The 24,929-nt window shown below is 40.0% G+C and overlaps 1 protein-coding gene across 2 annotated transcripts in view; it reads right to left on the bottom strand.

The window, feature by feature from the left end:
• The window catches only part of LOC149224965 (phosphatidate cytidylyltransferase 4, chloroplastic-like), a 231,248-nt gene that overhangs the window by 160,301 nt on the left and 46,018 nt on the right, over positions 1 to 24,929 (bottom strand). For both annotated transcript variants that reach the window (XM_089386366.1, XM_089386365.1), the window contains one exon: positions 18,234 to 18,358. In XM_089386366.1, coding sequence (XP_089242492.1) covers positions 18,234 to 18,358 — 125 coding nt within the window. The remainder of the gene's footprint in view (positions 1 to 18,233; positions 18,359 to 24,929) is intronic.

Here is a 24,929-nt window from a genome sequence, read left to right as displayed (position 1 = left end):
CCCGACAGCGAATAGAACAGCGTGGAGATGCATTGAAGGATTTTCGATTTATATGCTACCGTCTGCGATTAAGATGGAATCGATTTTACCTGAGCAGCTTTGAGAATACGTTTACCTTCAAATTTCGTGAAGCCGCCTGCGTCTGGAACTCGACGGCGGCAGGGAAAGAACCCGAATCAGTTCACCTGAACGCTTATGCTTATCATACCCTTGCCTCAGTCGATGGTGGCGGACGGATCTGTGTATACTGACCCTGGACGTCTGACGGATTTGAGCCGTTGAGGATTGATTCGAAACCGTGTTGATACCGAATTGAAACAACTTTGATTTGCTCGGATCAGTTACATGGCGTGTATAGTTTGTTTTCTTTGTGCATTTGCAGGTGCGATTTAGACGGCGGAGGTGAATGCTGCAGCGGATTTGAATTGGAACGACCTCAATTTGCACGCATCCTCACTGCCGCAGCAAACAAACCAAGGAAATACGCTAAGCAAATCGGAAATGCTACAGGATGACGTCTCAGCTGTGCAGATGGAGTTCGATAAAAACTGGCGTCCACAGCAAAAATAATATTTGATCCTCGCTCAGTTTTAAAAGGTCGATCGGTTTTGTTTTGAATGGGTGCGATAGCTTCGTCGTAGCCGCAGGAGAAAAGAGGCACCGTAACCGACGTTTGAAATGGCAAATGCCCACAGGATGACCAACAGCAGCGTGGAAAGATAGCTCTTTGGACAACGAAGAAATGACCCTGCAAAATTTTTTCCTCCAGATCTTATCTGTAACCTGCAAGAGAAAGAGAACTTAAGATGGAGTATGCCAGAAGCTAACCTAAAAACCCTAAGCCCTAATAAAAACTGTACAAAACAAGAATTTGAAACCCTAGATCAGAGAAAATTGAAACCCTAAGACAGCTGATTAATCTACAATTTGGCCCCTTAACAGGCAGATTCATCAATAAGTACAGAAATATTTTAAAAAAGCAGAAATTTCAGACTGTCACTGTGAAGAACTTCAGAAAATCTCTCATGCAAATTAGAAAAATAAACCGAATGATAGACCCAGGATCAAATCCAACTGGGCTCAGCAAAAAATGCTTGCGGGAGTTGGCTGGTTCAGCCGAGAACTTCCCCGAACGCCCACAAAATTCCTTCATAAAATGTTTTCTGCACAACTCAAAACAACCGTCAATAAAGAGGGCAAAAATGCTGCTAGATCTCAAACAGTAATGGAGATACCTGCCATTACTTCAGAAACCCTAACAGTACCCAAACCCCAGCAAGTGAACAAGATACTTGTGCTCACAATACTCTACAAAAAGCTATTATTAATGGCTGAAAATAAAATATGCAAAAAATTTAAACAATCTCACAGCATTTCAAGAGAGTAACACCAGCAGGATATGGACCCCAAAGTCTTCTTTTATTAACCAGAAACAGATTTACAAGAGAGCTTCTTCAGTATCAGACTCACAGATCCAATTCATCTGAAATGACCACCTAAGACCCTATATAAAGGAAATGATCCCAACGGCTAGTTTGAATGATCCATGTAGAAATGATCTCGACCGTTGATGAGGATCAAGACATCTCTTGATCTCATCCGTCGATTTATTCACTTAAAATATTATATTTCATTTTTTTTAAATTTTTAAATTTTTTTAATTTTTTTATTATTTTTTATTTATTTCATTTTTTAAAATTTTTAAATTTTTTATTATTTTTTATTTATTTCATTTTTTAAATTTTTTAATTTTTTATTATTTATTATTTTATTTTATTTTTTTTAATTTTTAAATTTCTTAATTTTTATTTATTTTATTATTTTATTTCATTTTTTAAATGGATCATCCAACTAAGCCTTCGGAAACATCACCTAGGACCTAGGACTTAGGACTCACGAGGGGATTTAAAACATTTTCAACCCTCAAGACACATTTCATGATGACTTTTTACAATTTACATCTCAAGGGGACAAACCCACTTAATACAGACCCTCACAAAACACCCAGTTTTGCGACACAACTATAATCTAGCAGATCAACACACTAGGATTCTCCTAAAGTTCTAATGACAAAATCTGTCCCGGCTTTGGGGTCAGGTTTGAAGGAAAACTCTGCCGATCCATGGATCGGTGAGACGAAAAACCTTCCGGGACGTAGATTACCACTAGAAAATTAGGTCCACCTAGGCAATACACATACACGACTCATGTCTGCTAAGATTATTTACAATTCATACATGCAGACTGGGTTTACAATTAGATTGATCAAGCTGTTGATGACTGCTGGATGGCATGGACACGCTGCTCAGGCGCTGCCCCTTTCTTGCAAAGAAAAAGGGGGTGTACTGCATGGGTAGTTGACCAGTAGAGGTCAACACAAGTTATTTACCATGTAAATACTGAAGATAAATACAAGTACAGTGTCAACACATACAGATCATAAACTGAAAGAAACAAGCACACAAGTGACACCATTGTTTTTGGACTAATGTCCCCGAAAAAACACAATGTGGGAAAATCAGTGCAGCTATTCAGAGGGTTTTATTATTAAGCAATTTCATAACACAACCAAGGTGCCAAAAATGGCTCACCCAACAGAGAATTCCCTCGGAAGTAGTACCTCTCAATCGGAGACAGATATTCTGGCTAAATCATCGGATGAACGATCCCACAACAACAATACAACTTTCTGCTACTTTGTGTCACCCTATCTAGCTCTCCAACTCCAATCTGCCCCACGAAATCTTCGAGCGCTGCCTCTAGGGTCTGTGTCATCCTCTCTGGCCTAGTGCCAGCCCAGCGTCAACCTCTAGAGCCTTTGTGTCTCACACGCTGGCCCTCCTCAGGCTCTATGCAGCTCCTGACTGCCTCTGCGTGGCCTCTAGTTGGCTCTGCGTCAACCCTCTCCCGGCCTCTACGTTGATGCTTCTAGTACTAACTCTGCCTCTCTACTATGTATTCACTGACCCTCCGCTGCAACTCAAATCACTTCACTCAATTTCCTCAGCAAACCCTGCCCCAGAAAATCGAGTTCTTGATCTCTCTTCGTGTGTTCTCCAACTAACCCTCAAGCTTCCTCTTATACTTTTCTCGTTGGTCCATCAACGGCCGAGATTAAATCTCTAATCAACGGCTAAGATTAGATTTGGCTTGATCCATGACTTTGGACCATTCTAACCCAGTTTTATATTAGTTCGTATTAATATTTCATTTTTCCTAAGTTTAGACTTAGGAACTCCATTAAAAATATTAATTATTTTAATAACTTGCAAACTGGTTAGATTCTGCCCAAACCATTTCTGGGTCTTGGAGATCTCATGTGCTTTAGCCTCTCCACCAATTTTCAAGGCTAGAGCACATTCGATGCTACCCCAAATTAACAGATGCCTGCAAGCAGCTAATAGCACAAGCAATAGAAAAAGGAGGGCTACAATCAGTTGATAAGTACCATGATCTCCATAGAAAAATAGACAGCTAATATTGGAAGCAAGTCCCTAGTTGAGAGGGAGCTTGGATATATTCCTTTCATGTGTAAAGGAATGAGTAGATCCTCCCGGCTTGAGAAGAAGAGATAGACACATCATTCTTGCCTTTGCATAAATGAAGAAAGAATGGAGGATTGGGTAAGCATTTGAGACCGATACTTCTTGGGGATAGAAGTTGATCCAGGTGGATGTTGGTGGCCACCCACCTATCCCATTTGGACCCCCACAACTGTCTCTTTCAGTTTTTCAGTTTTCTTAATTATAGCGCAGTTTAGTATTTTTAGCAGTTTTTCGGGTCATAAACTTCCGGAGCCGTTTTGAGGCCCTAAACGACGTTTTTTGGGAAAAATCCACCGCCAGCGATTTTTTTGATAAAAATCGTCTTTTCCGTCGTAGTCCTCGGAGAGATCTTTCCAACGGGCTATCATGCGCGTCAAACTCACCCCAAAACGGGGCCCACAATTTGCCGTTTCATCTTCTAGGCTTAGGTTTTGGAATGTGAAGGGTTTTCCATTGTTTCTCAATAATAAATAGGCCTTTGAGCCTCATTGTAAACACAGTTCCAAACAGTTCAGAGGCATGTAGCCGACACATCTCTTCTAAGAGATAAGCTACCATCGCCCTAGCTGGGTTATTTCTATTTGTAAGCATATTTCAGTATTCTCCATTAATGAAATGAAGTATTATTTCCGTTGCATCTCTGTTTTTATGGTTATCGCATCTCTGTATTTATGGTTATCTCTGTAATCTATTGCGTTCCTACTTAAATCCGGATCAGTGGTATCAGAGCGATCTGCTTTTTCTCTGTTTTTCTTTGCATGTCCCCAACGAGGTCGGCATATAAGGAGTTAGGGCTTGAGTTGGTCGAACCTTTGCACGACCAGCCTCGCAAATCTCGACGACCTCCCATGGCGGATGAGAAGAAAGACGAGGGGGCAGGAGATCCTATCAGAATCTTGCTCGAAGAAGCCCTCGAGCGGCAAAGGAACGCGATGATGGATAGCTTTGCGCAGATCCTTCAGCGGCTACCCAGAGGCGACGCATCGGCTTCCAATAGCTACTCTAGAAACGCCACATCGTTTAAGGTACAAGTTAATTTTGAAATCCCCATCTTTGAGGGTCAAATAGACGCAGATGCCGTAGATAAATGGTTGAATCTGCTAGATGGGTATTTTTCTGTTCATGAATTTTCAAGTCAGGAAAAGATTGTTTTCGCTCTTCTCAAAGCAGCCCCCCACGTCAAGGACTGGTGGGAAACATACTGCGAGCAGAAGGGTGAAAGTACAGGCTCACTGTTTTCAGCCGCCCCCACTTGGAATGACTTCCGGGATGCCATCAAGGAGCAGTACTACCCTATCAAAAGCTATGAGGACAAATACATCAAATGGACCACACTGCGGCAAGGACGAGACCAAGATGTACCAGAGTTCACAAATATTTTTCATACCCTTCGCACACAGTTGGGTATCAAAGATTCTGCGCTGCATCTGGTACTCAAATACCGCGGCTGCCTACACAGATACATCCAGAAAGAGATGGAGTTCTTGAACATCTCCTCACTCGGCACAGCATATCGATATGCTATCAAAATCGAGCAAAAGTTCAAACAGAAGAAGCGAGACTTTGGATTTGCAAATCCGAAGCCCAAAGGACAAAGCCAAGGCGGGGTGACCCAAGACAACCCCTCTAAGCTGCAAGAAAAGAACAACACCACAAAGCCGAAGAAGGACACAGGAAAGTGGTGTGAGTTCCACAAGAGTCCCACTCATAACACAAGTGAGTGTCGGACCAAGCAGTCGCTGGTGGTCGAGTTGAAGGCTTCCGAATCAGATGCATGTTCTGACTCTGAGCCGGAACCCGACAAGGGGGATGGCAAAGGGAAGCAAATCATTGATGCGGATCCTAGTGCCACTGTTGCCACTGCCAAGATCCAGAAGAATGAGCCCGAAGAGCCAGAGGAGGGGGAACGTCTTTTCCACTCACAGATGTGGGTGAAGGGTTCGCCACTGCAATTCATTGTCGATAGTGGCAGCCAAAAGAACCTCGTTTCAGCAGAGGTCGTGAAGCGGTTGGGCCTACCAACTACGCCACACCCACAACCGTACAATATCGGGTGGCTTCACGAAGGACGAGATCTCAAAGTTCACCAGCAGTGCTGCCTTCCCTATAGCATCAAGCCCTTCACAGATGAGGTATTGTGTGATGTTACACCTCCGGATGTTTGTGATGTACTATTAGGCCAGCCATACTTGTGGAGGCGACATGCTGCGTATGAGTCAAGGCCTCGTGTTGCCATTATTTCTTTGGATAATTCATTATACAGGATACCAGAGGTAGCTCCACCTACCACCACCTCTTTGATCACTGCTAAGAAAGGCAGCAAGCTCATCTCACAGACTAGGAAATTTATTTTCTGTCTGGTTCACTCCCAAAGTACGGGGAAGATCGTTGCTACATCCATGACCCCCGCAAAGGGTTCCTCCACGCAGCAGCAACAACATAGGGATACAGTCATGACAGAACACAGGAACAACTTCTCCTTACCCAGAGGGGTACCACACAAGTTTCAGGTGGGCGAAAAAGTTTGGTTACATCTGCAAAGAGAACGTCTTACCAAACCCATCAGAAACTCAGACTGCTTCGACATGGTCCTTACACCAGTAACAGGGTTGTGGGTAACAATGCTTTGAAGCACAACATTCCTCCATTCCTTCGCTTGCACCGATTGTTCAATGTGGACCATCGCTGACCATGCTTCCCACCATTTCTGGACACATCAGAGATTGCAGAACAGCTCACTGGAGACCCAGCTCAGCACAAGCTTCCTCATCTCAAGAAGGAACTCAACGCAATGGGGACCATTGCTTCCTAAGGAGGGAGGAATGATCCAGGTGGATGTTGGTGGCCACCCACCTATCCCATTTGGACCCCCACAACTGTCTCTTTCAGTTTTTCAGTTTCCTTAATTATAGCGCAGTTTACTATTTTTAGCAGTTTTTCGGGTCATAAACTTCCGGAGCCGTTTTGAGGCCCTAAACAACGTTTTTTGGGAAATCCATCGCCAGCGATTTTTTTGATAAAAATAGTCTTTTCCGTCGTAGTCCTCGGAGAGATATTTCCAACGGGCTATCATGCGCGTCAAACGGAGATAATACGACCAATTCGCGACCCCGGGAAGTTGGCTGTCCAACTCACCCCAAAACGGGGCCCACAATTTGCCGTTTCATCTTCTAGGGTTAGGTTTTGGAATGTGAAGGGTTTTCCATTGTTTCTCAATAATAAATAGGCCTTTAAGCCTCATTGTAAACACAGTTCGAAACAGTTCAGAGGCATGTAGCCGACACATCTCTTCTCAGAGATAAGCTACCATCGCCCTAGCTGGGTTATTTCTATTTGTAAGCATATTTCAGTATTCTCCATTAATGAAATGAAGTATTATTTCCGCTGCATCTCTGTTTTTATGGTTATCGCATCTCTGTATTTATGGTTATCTCTGTAATCTATTGCGTTCCTGCTTAAATCCGGATCAGAAGTAGTCTCGGGCATCGATACTCTTTGAGGATGATGTAGGCCATCCAAAAGCAAGAGTAGTCGAAGAGGAGATTCCTTGAGGATGTGTAATTTCAAGAGGGGAATGGTCCTAAAAGGACATACCTTGTGAACATCCAGATGGGGTATGTGCCTTGAGAGACAATGATGAGGGTGTATATAACTCATTGTCTCCCCAGCATTTGGCTCTAATCCAATGGAGAGATAGAGTTGTTAGTCAAGGCCTTGCTATCTAACGATGTTGGTTGATATGATGATATGAGATAAGTTGATAAGATAGCTTATGAGATAACTTACCAATCCAACTCTTCTTATGAGAACTTTTCAAACTAAGTATTGTCCTTGTACCGATGGTCAATTATGAATACCTCCCTAGTTAAGAGGGAGTGTTGAAGCATGTAACTAGTTTCGGTCTTCATAATTGTATGTCTCATGACACAATGTAATTATTGTTATACTTAAGAAAAGAAATTTTATTGTAAATGAAATTAACTTATTAAAGGATGGGTTTCATGCTTGGGTCAATGGTCAATAGGTCAAGCACCCATTGTGTGCTTTAGATTGATCTTCATCTTGAGTCAAAAGTCAAAGTCATGATGTTAAATCCCTTGGAGGGCTCATGTATCAAAGCAAATAAATATATTTTATATAATGAAAATGTCTAGAAGCCCCCAAAATGATCAAGTCGGCCTAGAAAAAGCTTGTGCACCCACTTGAATGTTTATAAAAGAAAGAGGACTCGACCTCTTTTGGACACACTAAAGTTCGACTTTTATAAGAAGATTTGAGGCAAGAAAAATAGTGCTTCTTAGAGCAGGAGGGCAACGAAAGAATAAGGTCTTATCTGGTCTTGGTTTTTGGTTAAATCTTCTCTCTCTTGGCAGTCGAATTTTCTGTGGAAGACCAGGGTTTTCACAAGTTCGAATTTGTGAAGGAAGAAGCAGCAGATCTTCTGTTGTTTGGGTGGCTAACCTGATCAATTGGTGAAGTAATCTTGTGTCTTGGTCTTGGAAGTCTCCTTGAATCGATTCTATAAGAAGAGAAGTTTTTTGGGTTTTCCCTTGTTGAGGGGTTTTGCCCTAGCTTGGAGCCTATCTTTGGTGTCTCGATTGTTTGCATTGTGATCTTCTTCTTTGGCATTTATCTTGATGATGAAAAACATAATAATTAAAGAAGAATAACTAAAAGGTATCACAAGAACTTGTCAAAGATAAGAGCAATCATTATAAAAAAACACTTTTACAGTCTACCCTAGATTTCTCAACAAAAATGACCATATAAATCCTTATGCTTCAATCGCAATCTTGTCGATGGAAAAAGCCTATCCATTCATAGTAGATCGAGACTAAGGTTAGGAGTTTCCCTTTATATATATATATATATATATATATATATATATATATTTCTCACAGTGGCAATGAGTGAAGTTTGCGACTCAGTTGCTAGTCACATATTCCATCTCCAGTGAAAATACGTCTTTCAATGGCGACCTCCACTGGTGTGTTGAATTGCAATGATTCCTTTAGTCGCATATCGTAGTCTTAGCATCCATTTAATAATGCGACTTGCTCTATGAACTAAAGTTGCGACCAGGCCTACGCCTCAGATCTCACCTATGCCCTTATAGTCGCAAATTGCACCTGTTGCTTTCAACAAGGTTGTGGCCCATAAATGTGACCTAAACAAATGAGATCTCATTAACATGAGTTACTGGGAGCCTACCATGTTGCCCGACTATGGATGCTTTGTTGAACTTGCAGATGAAGTGGTAAACAAAAATGGAGTGATATTTGTAAGCAGTGCAAGGCAACAATGGGCCTTCATTAAGCACTCTCAGTGCTCCTCGTGGGACAAGCTTGTGCATCATATGTATTGGAGCCTATGTCTCCCATGTTATGGCTTTTGTTGCCCATAATGTGGTTGAGCCACCCCCAGAAGGGCTTGAGTATACATGGTCAAGTCGTGGACCAACAGTAGATGGTGACTTAGGAGTCCCTTTAAGTGCTCCTAGTGGCGTTGTTGCTCTTATCCCTAGATGGACATTACAGTGGCGGATGCTAATGAATGGGACTTCCATGGCTTCTCCATGTGCTTGCAGTGGTGTTGCTCTTTTGCTTAGTTCCATGAAGATTGAGTGTCTTCCTATCAGCCCTTACACTGTATGTAAAGCCTTGGAAAATACTACAACCACTATTGGTAACCAGCCATAAGAAAAATTATAAACTAGACATGGGTTGGTGCAAGTTGATCAAGCATATGAGTACCTACAAAACTGCAAGGATGCACCTGTTGGAAATTGTGATTTTATGTAAATGATGTAAAAAAAAAAATTGATTGTAATGTTTGCCTCATGGGTTTCATGAGCAAGGAATTTTATTTTTATATGGCTCCCATTGTGAGCCTTTAGGATTTATCATCTAGTCATAAAATTCAAAGAGATTCAATGTCATGTATGAAGAACCCTTCTTGGGCATGTTACAAATGTATATAAGTCAATAGGATTGTCAAGTAGCCCTCCAAGACAAGCACAAGATATCCTTCTTCAAATCGGCTTCAAGATGAAATATAGAAATCATGCCAGCCCACCTAAATTGAGACACAACTCTTCATATGGTCATGTCAGCTAATATACACAGACAGACAACTATAAATAGGCAGCTCGCCCTATTCCACAGTCGACAAGTTCGGATCATCTCTGAAATTCAGTGGCTAATTGCAAAAGCAAGTTCGGTGAAGGAGCTCGGATTAGGGTACAGGAACTCGGGCTAATTACAGTGAACAGTTCGGATATATTACAGTGAACAGTTCGGATATATAACTATGAACAGTTCAGATATATAACAGTGAACAGTTCGGATATATATATATATATAACAGGTTATATAATAGTAAACAGTTCAGATGCAATTGCAGTGAGATGCTATTACAGTGAATAATACGGATGATGTTATAGTGACTATAGTAACTACAGGTCTTGGTGCACAATTACAGTGGAGCCTATCACAGTCTCGGTGCTATTTCAGTGGAGATATCTCAGTGCTACTACAACAAGTGATCTCGGAATTGCTACAGCAAATAATTTCGGTGCTACCAGCAGAAGAGAGGTCATGACAAAGTTTTGAAGCTAAAGAAGATCGAAGTGGAAGAGGACAAAGGTCAAGGATCTTGGTCTTGGTATTCGTCAATTGGAATCTCTAAAAGAAGAATTTGTGTGGGTTTTCCTCTCAAAGAGTGAGGTTTTGGCCCTGGCTGATAGCCTACATTCTGTGTCTCTTGTCTATTTATGTTCATGCATTGGTAGTTGTTTGATGAAGAAGAACACAAATAACAACACAAGATAAGAAGATCCTAATCTAAGAAGTAAAAAGCATTCACAAATAGTTATCTAACAAGAGAAATCACCTAATACTTGATGCCCTAGATTTCTCAACATGGTATTAGAGCTAAGGTAACTAAGTCAAGGAAGAGCATCTTATCAAGGGATACTCAAGGATTAAATCTCAAGGAAGGCATCAAAGCGAAGATCATCTTGAAGTCAAGAAGTCTACAAAGAAGTATTAAGATCATCATCAAGAAAAGAAGGCCAAAACCCTACATCTACTCAAGATTAAGTGTTTTGAAGACTATTCATCCAAAGGAAGCTATATCAAAAGGCGGTGTCATCAAGACTCTCTCTCGTTGAAGCAAGTTCCTTACCATTGAAGACATCACCAAGAAGTCATCATTGATCCTCATCAACAAGACTTCACCATCAAAAGGGATCTCCCTCTCTGTGAGATCAAGGATCATTATTGAAGAAAACTATCCTCAACAAAGAGAAGTTTTCTATTCTCTATATCATCATCAACATCAAGGAAGTAGCAAGGAGAAAGGAGCATCCTATCAAGCAAGTATATGACCTTATCTGAATATGTAAAAATGTCTTTTTGCAAGGAAAGCAACAAATTGGTTGGGGCTTCAAACTACCTTGCATGGAAGAAAAGGACAGATCTAAATCTCATTGAAAATGAGGTCATGGATCATGTCAAAGGATCTATCACCAAACCAAGAGAAGAAGATGCTCAAGAACTTGCAAAGTATATGAAAGGGGAAGTTAGGGCTCAAAGGATTCTCATAGAATCCATCAAGGATCCCCTCATCCCATATGTATCTAAACTCAAAACTTCAAAAGAAATCTATGACAAACTAGTAGAGTTGTATTCCGTAAGCACTGCTAGAGAAGTCATCTCATTAAGACAAGAACTCTACAAGCTGAAGATGTCTAGGGAAGATGGAATAACCTCATACTTTATGAGGATATCTGAGATCTGGGATCAACTACAAGATCTGGGAGAAGTCATGTTTGATAGTGAAATGACTACAGTTGTATTAAATGCACTACCAGAGGAGTGGGGTAACTTCCCTTCAAGTATCTATGGGAAGAAAGAAGCTACTCCATTCCAAGATCTATGGTCACTATGCAAGATTGAAGAATCTAGACTAAAGGTCAAATTTGACGTGGGAGCAAGTGAGAAAAATCAAGCTTATGTTGCAATAACAAGAAGGAAGGGACAATTTGGAAAGTCTGGTCCTCGGAAAAAGAAAAAGAACATGGCTAAAATCCAATGTTATGGGTGTCATAAATATGGAAACTACAAAAGAGATTGTTCTAAAATCAAGAAGGAGAATAACAAAAGAAGAAGAGAAGAAGCTCATATCACCGAAGAAGTGGAGGAAGCTGAAAAGAAGAAGTCCAAGATAGAGAAAGTAAGATCTCTACTATGACTGAGATAGTATTCCTCACCTAAGTTCTTTTCAAATTCCTAAGTCTTTTGTTGTGAGATATGACTATCATAATTCACCTAATGGGATGCATCAAGGCATCATAGAAGCATTGAAAGAAAGAGCTCGAGACATCATCATAGAGAAGCATAAAAGATGGTTAGAATCTATGGAAGTCAAAGATATAGCTCTTGGCAATCTCATTGGAAACATAAGTGGCAAGGTCACCTAGTACAAGGTTCATCATACATATGACAAAAGGAAACATTTTTTGATGGAGATACTTTAGATCCTCAAGATTCTCTGATGGAATCTTCATCGAAAGGTTCACCAATCAAGAAAGGAAGCAAGTGTTTCATCAAGAATTCCAAACTTGTGGAATTCACGGGATGATGGCATGATGACATAAAGTGAAACAGATCAAGGGATTGAAGCTCTTTCAATCAAGGGAGCTGTTGTAGGAAGTCTGGATGACCCAAAAAAATGACGTATGTATGCTTACATTTGATATTGTAGAAGTCATGTCATATGGTTGCAGGTAACATGGATCAATGTTGTATCTTGAAAGCATGATCAAAAGGAAGGATCTCCTCCCTCGAAGAAATGCAGGAATGCATGAGTCATACATTCACTAGATGAAATCAACATAATATGTCCTTATATGAAGTATGAGGTGGTTGACAACAATTGAGGAACTCTGATTGGAAGCTCCTGGGAATGAGATGTGTGATGAAAGGAAGGAAGAGATCATGGAATATGCAACCATGGTAAAGGCTATCAACATTCAGAAGACCAAGAAGATTTGACTAGGATATCTCCATGGAAGATATGAAGACTCTGATGAAGTCTAAAAAAAAAGAGACCCTTGACGATATATATCTTTGGAGATGTGTCGATATGTATGCAGGATGTTGATGCAAACTTGTAGATGTCATGATAAAAGACCATCAGAAAGGTAATGGTGTTTTTGATGTTCATTCCTTTGTTTTTGAACAAATATCTGAATGGGTTTATGCAGGGCTTCTAAGGGAAGATCTATGGGTGTCTTCCACCACCGATGCACATGTAGTAGGATAATAGATCCTTAAGTAAACATGGCATGAAGAAAGCAACATGGCATGAAGGAAGGCCAGATATGGACTAATGGATCCCTTTCCGATGATGACATGGCTAACACATGGATGAAAGTGATGGATGGTCGATGCCCTATGTAGAAGTCCCAAACATGAAGACTCCTAGATAACGAAAAGAAGATCATGACATCGTGAGGAGGAGTTCTTCAAGCAGTTGGTTGTCCCATCATCTCCACCTGAGGAGCTGTTGTAGGTCCCTAATTAAGAGGGAGCCTGGAAACAAGTTTCTTACTTGGAATATAAGCCAAGAGGGTACATTCCTTCTGTAGGAATGAGTACATTCCTTTATTGGAATAGATATGTCCTCCCTAATTAAGAGGGAGAGATAGACACATCATTCTTGTCTTCACTTGGGAAGACAGAATGGAGGATTGGGTAAGCATCTAGCATCCGATGCTCTTTGAGGATGTATTAGGGCATCCAAGATAAGAGTAGTCGTTGAGGACCGATATTCTTTGAGGACTAGGAATCCAAGATAAGAATAGTCCTGGTGGAACACACCCTGAGAACCTGGGTGGGGTATGTTCCAAGAGAGACAATGATGAGGGTGTCTATAAATCATTTGTCTCGCCAACATTGTGCTCAGATCTCGTGGAGAGATAGACTTGTCAGTCAAGGCCTTGCTATGTGACAATACCGGTTGATATGATGCTATACAGAGGGGTTACCAATCCAATTCTTCTTATGAGAAATTCTTCAAATTGAAAATGACCAAGTACCATTATGAATACCTCCCTAGTTAAGAGGGAGTGTTGGAAAGTAACTAGGATCGGTCTTCATAATGACATGCGTAATTGTGATTTTATGTAAATGATGTAAAGAAGAAAAATAAAATTATTATTGTAATGTTTGCCTCATGGGTTTCATGAGCAAGGAATTTTACTTTTAGATGGCTCTCATTGTGAGCCTTTAGGATTTGTCATCTAGTCATAAAATTCAAAGAGAGTCAATGTCATGTATGAAGAACCCTTCTTGGGCATGTTACAAATGTATATGAGTCAATAGGATTGTCAAGTAGCCCTCCAAGACAAGCACAAGATATCTTTCTTCAAGTCGACTTCAAGATGAAATATAGAACTCATATCAACTCACCTAAACTGAGACACAACTCTTCATATGGTCATGTCGGCTAATATACATGGACAGACTACTATAAATAGGCAGCTTGGCCTATTCCACAGTCAACAAGCTCGGATCATCTCTGAAATGCGGTGGCTAATTGCAGAAACAAGTTCGTTGAAGGAGCTCGGATTAGGGTACAGGAACTCGAGCTAATTACAGTGAACAGTTCAGATATATATATATATATATATATATATATATATATATATATATATATATATAACAAGTTATATAACAGTAAACAGTTCGGATGCATTTGCAGTGAGATGCTATTACAGTGAATAATTCGGATATTGTTATAGTGACTACAGTAACTACAGACTACTATAAATAGGCAGCTTGGCCTATTCCACAGTCAACAAGTTCGGATCATCTCTGAAATTCAGTGGCTAATTGCAGAAACAAGTTTGGTGAAGGTGCTCGGATTGGGGTACAGGAACTCGAGCTAATTACAGTGAACAGTTTGGATATATAACAGTGAAAAGTTCAGATATATAACAGTGAACAGTTCAGATATATATACATATATATATATATATAACAAGTTATATAACAGTAAACAGTTCGGATGCATTTGCAGTGAGATGCTATTACAGTGAATAATTCGGATGCTGTTATAGTGACTACAGTAACTACAGATCTCGGTGCACAATTACAGTGGAGCCTATCACAGTCTCGGTGCTATTTCAGTGGAGATATCTCAGTGCTACTACAACAAGTGATCTCGGTATTGCTACAGCAAATAATTTTGGTGCTACAAGCAGAAGAGAGGCCGAGACGAAGTTTTGAAGCTAAAGAAGATTGAAGTGGAAGAGGACTTGTGTCTTGGTGTTGGAGTGGCACAAAGGTCAAGGGTCTTGGTCTTGGTGTTGGAGTGGCACAAAGGTCAAGGGTCTTGGTCTTGGTATTCGTCAATTGGAATCTTCATAAGAAGAATTTGTACAGGTTTTTCTCTCAAAGAATGAGAGATTTTGGCCCTAGCTGATAGGCTACATTTTGTGTCTCTTGTCTATTTATGTTCATGCATTGGTAGCTGTTTGCTGAAAAAGAACACAAATAATAACACAAGATAAGAAGATCCTAATCTAAGAAGTAAAAAGCATTCACAAACAGTTATCTGACAAGAGAAATCACCTAATACTTGATGCCCTAGATTTCTCAACAGCCCCTGCTATTCAGTATCGAGTTAAAATCAACTGTAGTGGAAACTCAAGTTCTAACATGTGTGGAATTTATTTAAGGGAAACTTTCAATTGTCAACAAACCAGTGAATGGACTATGCAAGTTGAGCCAAAGTTTCAGGGAAACACTGATAAGTTGGAAATATTAGTTCCTTTTGAGGAGTACATTCAACTAAAATCTAGTAATTTTTAAGTAGTGAAGGTCCCTGAATATATTCTCCTCACACATAATGGATGCAGTTTTAACATTTTGGTAGATCCAACTTCGCTTCTCAAAGGGTTGCACTATTTTGAAGTACATGGTATTGATTGCAAGGCACCTCAGTGTGGACCACTTTTTAGACTACCTATGACAATAATAAACCGTTGGTGTTGAGAGAAACACCTCCAGTAGTTTCATTTTCAGGGTTGTCCTTTGAGGCAGGCCACATTGAACAGAGATTCATTGAAGTACCTATTGGTGCTACATGGGAGGAGGGTACCATCCAAACCTCTGGTTGTGACACTCCCAAGAAGTTTTTCATCATCAGTGCATAGATTTGTCCTAAAAATGGCCTATTCATTGGGAAATTTTTATGACATTCTCTTCACCATCATTGAAAAGTTTTGGCTTTGCAGTGGAAGGTGGTCGAACAATGGAAATAACTATAGCTCGGTTTTGGTCTAGTGGCAATGGTAGTCATGTAACAAAATGTAGATTTGGAGGTCGAATTCCATGGAATCAATGCAATAAGGAAGATGGGATCGAGTTGAAGACAATAAACCTCTGGTATTGTCAATGCATCAACAAACTTTCTTGCAATGCATCTTTTCCAAGCTAAGAAGCCTGTGGGGCATTAATGTCAGTTAGGGGCTCCTCACAAATGTAGAGACAATTCAAAAGATACGAAGTGTTGTCTTTTCCAGCTAATGTTAATGCATTCGCGCTCTAAGCTATTGGCATCCAAGTTCTTAGCTTAACCTATTGGTTCAATATTCATTCCCCGAGAAGGCTACGCAACTACGGTTTCGACAAGCAGGGGAGTTGACTCCATCCAAGCTTCTGGGACCATTTAGCAATACCAAAGGCACAACATCATAAGTTGGTTGGATGAGCGCTTCCAAGAAAATGGGGTACAAAGACAGCTAATATATGTTATGCAATGAATGGGATTAATTATCACAAGATGGTTCCATATAGCTGCCGCTTCCAAGAAAATGGGGTACAAAGACAGCTAATATATGTTATGCAATGAATGGGGTTAATTATCACAAGATGGTTCCATATAGCTGCTCAACGCATTGTGTCAAGTTGTCAACCAAGCTGTGGGGTGTTGATATTGTTCCTAAAGGCTAATCTACTTGATGGCAGACGTAGTAGCAGGAAATAGACATTCAACACAGCAAATGAACATCACAACCATGTTCATTAGCTCATGCAAGTCTCCATGTCTTTGCAACAAAATTGGCAACAAGCACTCTAGGGTTTCCAAAAGCCATCTCTATTCTCCTCACAATTTCTCTTCTATCATGGTATAAATATTTCTTATCATAATGCCAACAGTTATGCAGAGATCGATTGGGCATGTAATAATCATTAGACATGAGAGAGTCATGAGGGAGTTCAAGAGGCACGAGGGTAGGCAAAAGGTTACGGTAGTTGAATAGTCACCTCATTTCTATAAACATACCCCCATGCCTCATTTGTAAGGGGACTTTAGCACTTGAGCTAGGCTAGTTTTAGAGAGTTGATTTGTGCTTAAAGAACTAGAGGCACCTAGCTCTTGGCAGCTAGTAGGGTGAGTTGTCATGAGGCTAGGGTTTTGCTTTGGAAGATGGTATGAGCAGCCCATGTTCCACTAGTGGCTTTGATGGACTTGCTAAATATGTACTCAAATTTGCAGCATGGATAATGAAAAGTTCTTCACTTACGGTATGGATTCTCGTGCATCTTTATGGTGAATGTGTTGGCTATCATGTATTTCCATTGTGTTTATATGTGTGCTTTCATGTGGGCAATATGTCAATGAACTTGTTTGTGGCTTATGGTTTGCATGTCTGCTTTGAATCCTTGCTTTCTTATTTCACACAATGTCGGTAACTTATTTGTGAATTGATTTACAATTAACCTCTAGCACTTTCATGTTTATGTATGTTTGGGATGGTTTAAGCTCACTTATCCTTCTAGTGATATGCTTCTTCTTGTTATTTTGTTGTTACATTCTAGTATCTCGTTCTGCAGGTTATCAATTGTGGGTTGACCTCATTCCCATGGTCAGGGCATTTCTTTCTTGCCATCAATCTAACATCTCCATATTTCACAGCGAGGAGAAAACCCTACATGGTGGCAGTTGGGACCACATACCGGATGGAGCTCCTATCCCAAACCGTGTGGGGTCTAATTGGGACCTCAAACCAGTGAGACCCCCTAACTGTTGGCGGTACATTTTCCCCGTCAACATACAGATAATTTCTTATTGATAAAATAATAAATCAAAATCCAAGAATTACGAGTCCTCGGCTAGAGTCTGCCAGAAAATATCATCTAATAAATAATAGTATTATCTCATAATAAGTCTTAAGCATTTGAATCTTAGCAATGTCTACAAACAATGAGGTTGACAACTGAAGACTTAACAATGTCCCAATTTTACCTACTGGATTGGAAATGACCATATCCCACTGAAGTATAACCCAATCAAGCAACTACCAGTACCTAGAATATGAAAGAAAGCATAAATTAAAGGCCATTGCATAAATGAAAATATGTTTCTTCAGGACAAGCTGCTCCTTACATGTCTTCGGTTGCTGTTCCAAATGAAGATATCACACATTTTTCAAGGAGGAAGAACTTCGGTATGGATAATAATAACACATTTCTCAAAGATGAAAAACTTTGATATCTGTAAGTGATGGGCCATTCTAATTCAATCCAATCCTTGTGAATGATCTATCAAAAAGCCCTACTATATGGAAGAAACATTTCTCCAAGCAAAAAAAACTATCTGCGAAGTTGAGATTACCTTTCCTCCTAGGAATGCGCCTGTGTCTGCTGCAATAATACTGCTAAAGGAAATCAAAGTTGCCACAAGACCCACAGTCCATTGTGCTCGACCACCTAGCAATACTGGCCATGATGCTCCTATTGCTGCAAAATATCAGCACCAACTCAAAACTCTCTATCTCACAAAGGTACACAAAGAAATATGGAGCACACAAGCTACCATTTAGTTCACAAGTAATTTCCACTTCAATGACCAGTAATGTTACTATAGCATTCCCTATTTGTCATAATCAACAGAATCTCAGATTACTAAAGAATTGATAGCCCCTAGACATAAGCCAAATACCCTAGACTCCCCTTGACACAAAAAAATATAAGAATACAAAATCCAGGACAGGAAGAAATGCCTTCTATAAACATTAGCAGGTCAAACTGCTTATTTTGCAGCAAGAAATATTGATGAAAATGCAAAAAGAGAAGGAAAGGGACAACTGAGCCTTGGCAAAAACCAGAAACTGAAAAGGAAAACAATGAAAAACAAGCCAAAAATGTTCTTCAATAAATTGCTAATGTATGGTAGAGACAAGTATCTGAGAAGTATCAATTGAGTGCTGTTATGTATCTAAGAGAATCAATTGAGTATTATTGTCTGGGAAGTATCAATCGAGTATTGTTATTTGAGGAGGTTCTGATCAGGTAAAGTATGGAAAACACTATTCATCCAAAAAATACAAAAAAGCATTCCTTGGTCTTTTGGTTAGACAAGTTGCATACTCCCTAGGTTTCAGTAAGAACCACTTTCCCATAAAAAAGGCATCATGGGCAAAGTTGCTCCCAATGCAAAAGAGAGGAGCATGCAAAGGAGCTCCCAATGCAAAAGAGAGGAGCCAAACAAAAGTCAAAACATGAACCATGTCAGATTCCACTACAAAAAACTGAATGCAAGAAAAAACTGTCCCAGTAAAAACGCACATTTTTCCTGAACCATGGCAAACAAAGAAGGAAAAGGAAGAGGAAAAAAACAAAGTATTTATAAGAAACAAAAACTCACCAGATGTAACACTGCAATCACTTATGTGTATGCCCTCTAAGTGACATTGTACACTAGAGGTATTAACCATCACATTATCGACTGCTTATCATGATTCTCATTGTCCAACTGCGACTTGATAATACTCTACCTATACAATTGAATAAAATTTACCCTATGTAGCTAAAAAGTTTGACTTTGGGCTTGTTTCTATATTGGAAACATTTCCACTCCAGAATTTGTATGGTAACTATTGATAAGCATTTCATAGGAATTCCCTATGGAAAATTCAAGCAAGAAACAACAACAAAAAAGTATATTAATGTCCACAAATAACCAAAATAGGTCAATGGAACTCAAAATTGTTACATGTATCAACTCTAATGAGCGTGCCTAAGGCATCCCCTGAAAACGAAAGACAAAAACAACAATCTAGGCTAGTAAAAGAACAAATAACGAAATAACAAAGAAATAAACCCAGATATGAAGACCCTGCGCAATGAAGTGGAGAGACAACACTAAGACTGTGTAAGACAAGAGGAAAAACAACAATACCTGAAGCAAAGAAGTTTGGTTGAATCACAAGTTAAGACCAGGAGATGAATTAGATCCCACTCTGCATTGAAATAGAGGGCATTCTACCCTATCATCCATCATGAAAGCAATATTGTTAAGCATGATAAAGTCCTTTGAAAAATGGTTTGGGCTAGGGAGGCAGGCTGGACTATCATGGGAGATGTTGGGTGCTCCCCATTGAAGCTCTCTTAACATCCAAGTTTGACGAAACTTTAGTGGAAGAGAGAAACTTGGTAATGGATTCTATCAAGATTTGTGCTGGAAAATAGAGGAGCCCAATTGCCCCCCTAAATCAAGTGCCAAAGTTAACATGTTTAAGTGACCTCATCGCATGTCTAGATGGTCTCGAGATAGCTCAAGAAGGGAGTCACCATCTTGCTAATCTACCATCACTGATTCCTATACTATCTGTTCTATATTTGACACCTTCATTAGTCAAAATGGTTGAGACAGATGTAATCAATAAAATGGATCTGGACCAAGAGGATTCTTTCAAGGCCTATAGTTTGAACTTTTGAAGGTAATTACCCTCTCTAAGGTAGAGAGCTAAACATCTATAGTCGAGGTAACTTAAAAAGGTAGATAGGGAGCCTCCCAAATTTCTATAAAGAAAGTGGAATCTCCCTTGATTTCATAGTAAATGGGACACTTGAAAATGAAAAGCTCCACAATATCCACCCCATAAACAGAAAATAACAAACAGTTCATGTCCACACACAAGATACGGTGGTCAATCTCTGTGAAATTTCCACAAATGCAGTAACCAGAAATTTATCTTCTAACTTATGCAGTTTATTTGTCTTTTGTAAATTACTTTACGGCAAATAACGATAAATTCACTACTGCAATTCTTCACAAAATTAAACACTGGCACTGAGAAAATACGCACACACATCAAATTGGAAACCAATATTTTTGGACAAACATCCCTGGAAAAAACCCAATGTGGGGAAAACCAGTGCAGCAGATAAGGGTTTTATATTAAGTCTTCAGCAATTTAAGAGTACAATGATTTGCTTGCATGATACTGGCAAAGCTCCGGAAAATAATCATCTCCACTGGCAAAATAGTCTGGAGACACAAAATCTCCTCTGCAAATCGATCTGGCCTCCTCCAACAAACTTGCACTCCTCTTGGCTATTTGCACTGCCTGCCAGAAATGCGCATCACCTGCTCTGGAAAATTTGTACAACCTCTGAGATGACTCCCTGCAAGTAAAATTGCCTTCCTCTGCCTCCTGAAGCTACTCGCACCTGCTTCAACAATTCTTCCGGCAACTAGAATTAGAAACACTGCTCCAGCTACAAGCACTGGGTAAATTGGCTAACCCGCACTACTACTTCGGCCTCCTTTCCTGTTACTGAGAGAATGGAAAATCTATGGAAACCCTCTACGGAATTCTCCTCCCAAATCTCTGTTGAACCCTTGTTGTTGATGTCTCCTTTGCTTCAACTACGCCCTTGTTGAATAACTGCAACTAAGTAAGTCAAACTGCTCAAATATTGTGTTGTTTCTCTCCAAAACCCATCGACTTGCTCTCTATAATCTTTCCTTGAGCAACCAACAACCATAATCACAATCAATGGCTATGATCATCTTAACCCCATCAAGTGACTTTTCTAAAAGTTTCTAGAGCAAAATCGATTTTCTCCGAATAATTTGATTTAATTAACCAGTTTTCCTAACTTAGATGTAGGGAAATATTTAACTATGGTCAATTAATCTAATTGAGGTGTTTCTTGCAAAACCTTTTCTAGGTTTTGGAGATCTTGTGTTCCTTAGCCTCTTAGACGCCAGAGAGATTAGAACACATGTCCGTTGCTAACAAAAACTAACACTCCCTCTTCGCGAGGAAGGTGTTCTCCACTACTCCCAACTTATCCCTGAAGATGACAAACTTTGCCTTGCCCAAGGCCTTCGTGAGTCTATTTGCAACCTGTTGATCTGTGGGAACATGTTGTAGCCAAATTGATTTGTGCTTCCGCTGTGCTACTCTGATCTCACACTGTTGATGCCCCTGCGTTGTTGCTATCACTGCAATAGGGAATCTCAATCTCTCACCGATATCTTTGCTACATTAATATTTGGGCTCCCATAGCAAAGGTAATGGTCCAACAGAGGAATCACATACACAACAATTGGATTTGATCTACTAATCAAGCCCCCCCTTAGCTAGGATCTAGATCTCTTTGTTTTTCCTTCCTCAGACCCTGCTCGATCTGGAATATTGGAGTGTCATACTCCTCATCCTCCTGAGGATACTGTTGCTATAAGTGTGAATTCATCCTCGAGTCTGGAAGCAGTTGTATGCTTCCCCTTCGTGTCCTTCTTCCGATTATGACATTGGCTGGTATAGTGACCAAGTTCACCATAGCTAAAACATTTTGACAGGTCCTTCTTCTTTTCTCCTTTCAAGCCTTGTCCCTTGTTGGGACCCTACTTCTCCTTCCTTTTTCCTGCAAGGGAAAAAATTTCCGCCTCCTTCTCCACCTTTGGTGCCTTATCACTGCTACATTCAACCAAGTTGAGCCTAAGCTCTTCCTAAGTGAAGTCGTTCCAAAGGCGTTCCCAATCTAGAAGTTTAACTTTCTCATTGATCACTTGGACGAAAACACTCCACTCCTTGGTAAATTCATTGACTGTTATTCGCACTACCTCATCATCACTGAGCTTATCACCCACTGCAGCTAGCTCGTCTCTGGCAAGTCAAACTTTGGTGAGATACAAGGTCACATCTTCTCCCTTATTTTGCTTAATGATCTTCAGCATCTCTTTGAGAAACATCTTCCTATTTTCTGTAGGATCCCGGTACAGTTTTACGATGGCATCCCACATTTCCCTTGTTGTACTCTTCTCTGCAATATGTGTAACAATATGATCTCTCACTCCGTCGAGAATCTTCCTCTTTGCTTTGGCATTGTCCCTGTACTCATGAAACTGGATGGGATTTGTTGGTACTATTAGAAAATTAGATAAAGGTAGCGTTTAATTCATTTTTCCATTCATGACAATTATTTGTGATTTATATTCTTCCTTTATGCTTATGTTCTTATCATCAAATAAATTCCAAAACAAGAAGATCACAATCATACAAATGAGCACAAGATATAGTCTCCAAGCCAAGGCAAAACCCCTCCAAGGGGAAAACCCAGAATGAAATTTTCTTTTTATAGAATCAACTTCAATGGAGACTTCCAAGACCAAACCCTAAACCCAAGCTGCTAACAAGAACCAAATCAACTAGCCAATCTTCTCTTCTGCAATGCAAGACAAAACCTCCAAGAGTAGCGAAGCAATATTTCTACAAGATGAGCTCTTTTTTAGCCTTTTGTCCTTGATAAAGCAACCTACAACATACCTTGTAGCTTCAGACCTGAGATAACCCTAGGAACCCTAGGGTATTCGCATGAGTGAGCAATAGATAACAAGATTTCATACCTTCTCTTAATTCTAGAGCCTCTTCCTTCTTCGCTAGCCTTCCTGTCTTCTATAACCCTCGCATTGCTTCTTCAATTGCAAATTTAATCAATAATGTGTTTGTTTCATATTGTCAAATGAGGTCGAATCCTCCCTCTATATAAGAAGCCTTTCTTAGGGCTAAAAAATCCCTCACAAGACCAACTTTAGGTAGTTTGGCAGACCTTATAGGAGCCTTGTAGACAATTCCATGTACAAAATATTTTTTTTCTTTGATCCAAGTGCCCAAGAGGGTCTTTTACAATAACAATGACTCTTTTGACTTATGGTAAACCTAGGTGACTTAATGACAAACAACTTGAGCATGAAACCCATGCTCCAAAATACTTTTATTTTATTCTTTTACGTCATTGCATTTCTCCTTTTAATAGACACATAAGATTTACATCATGACAAGAGTCAAATGACAATTATGAAGACCAAAACTAATTACAATTTCCAACAAGTACAACAATAATTGTTGTAGCAAACTCCTTCAGACCATGCTCATCTAATAAGAATGGCATCCTATCCTTCCAAACTCCAAAGTTAGAGGCTCCATCCAACCTGTCCTGATCCTCAAGCGCCCACTTTTGGAAAATTTGTGAGACTCCAATAACTGGAGAAATTAATAAATTGGGTTATAAAACCTCGTGTGCTTCCTCTTCCTGTGCCCTGCATTGGTTTACTCCTACAAAATCCATTTGTAGAAAACCCTTTGCGTTACATCTACTCTGATACCATGTGAAATTTCCACGAATGCAGTGAGCGGAAATTTATCTTCTAACTTATGCAAATTATTTGTCTTCTGTAAATTACTTTACGGCAAATAACGATAAATTCACTACTGCAATTCTTCACAAAATTAAATACTAGAACTGAGAAAATAATGCACACATATCAAATTGGACACTAATATTTTTGAAAAATCAACCCTGCAAAAACCCCAATGTGGGGAATCCAGTGCAGTAGATAAGGATTTTATATTAACTCTTCAGCAATTTAAGAGTACAATGATTTGCTTGCTTGATGCTGGTAAAGCTCCGATAAATAATAATCTCCACTACAAAAATAGTCTAAAGACACATAGTCTCCTCTGCAAATTCATTTGGCCTCCTGCAGCAAACTCGTACTCCTCCTGCCTAGTCACACTGTCTGCCAGAAATGTGCACTGCCTGCTCTATAAAATTCATACAGCCTCCAGGAATGACTTCCTTCAAGGAAATCTGCCTCCTGAACCTACCCGCATCTACTCTGGCAATTCTTCTGGCAACTGGAAGTGGAAACACTACTCCAGCTACACGCAATGGAAAACCTGGCTAACTCGCACTGTTATTTCGGACTCCTGCAAATAAAATCATCCTCTTTTCCTGTCACTAAGACACTAGAAAATCTGTGGAAATCTTCTCCGAAATTCTCCTCCCAAATCTCTGTTGAACCCTTGTTGTTGGTGTCTCCCTCTTCTTTAATTGTGCCCTTGTCAAATCACTGCAATTGGGTAAGTCGAACTCCTGAAGTGTTGCGTTGTGTCTCTCCAAACCCCATCAACTTGCTCTTTATAATCTCTCGTTGAGCAACCAACGACCATGACCTAATCACAATTGATGGCTAAGACCATCTTGACCCCACCAAGCGACTTTTCTGGAAGTCTCT

The sequence above is a fragment of the Pinus tabuliformis genome, chromosome Q (genome assembly GCF_031772625.1).
Source record: "Pinus tabuliformis cultivar Carrire ecotype Pingquan chromosome Q, CPIR1, whole genome shotgun sequence".
Taxonomy (NCBI): domain Eukaryota; kingdom Viridiplantae; phylum Streptophyta; class Pinopsida; order Pinales; family Pinaceae; genus Pinus; species Pinus tabuliformis.
This window is presented reverse-complemented; position numbering and strand designations above follow the sequence as displayed.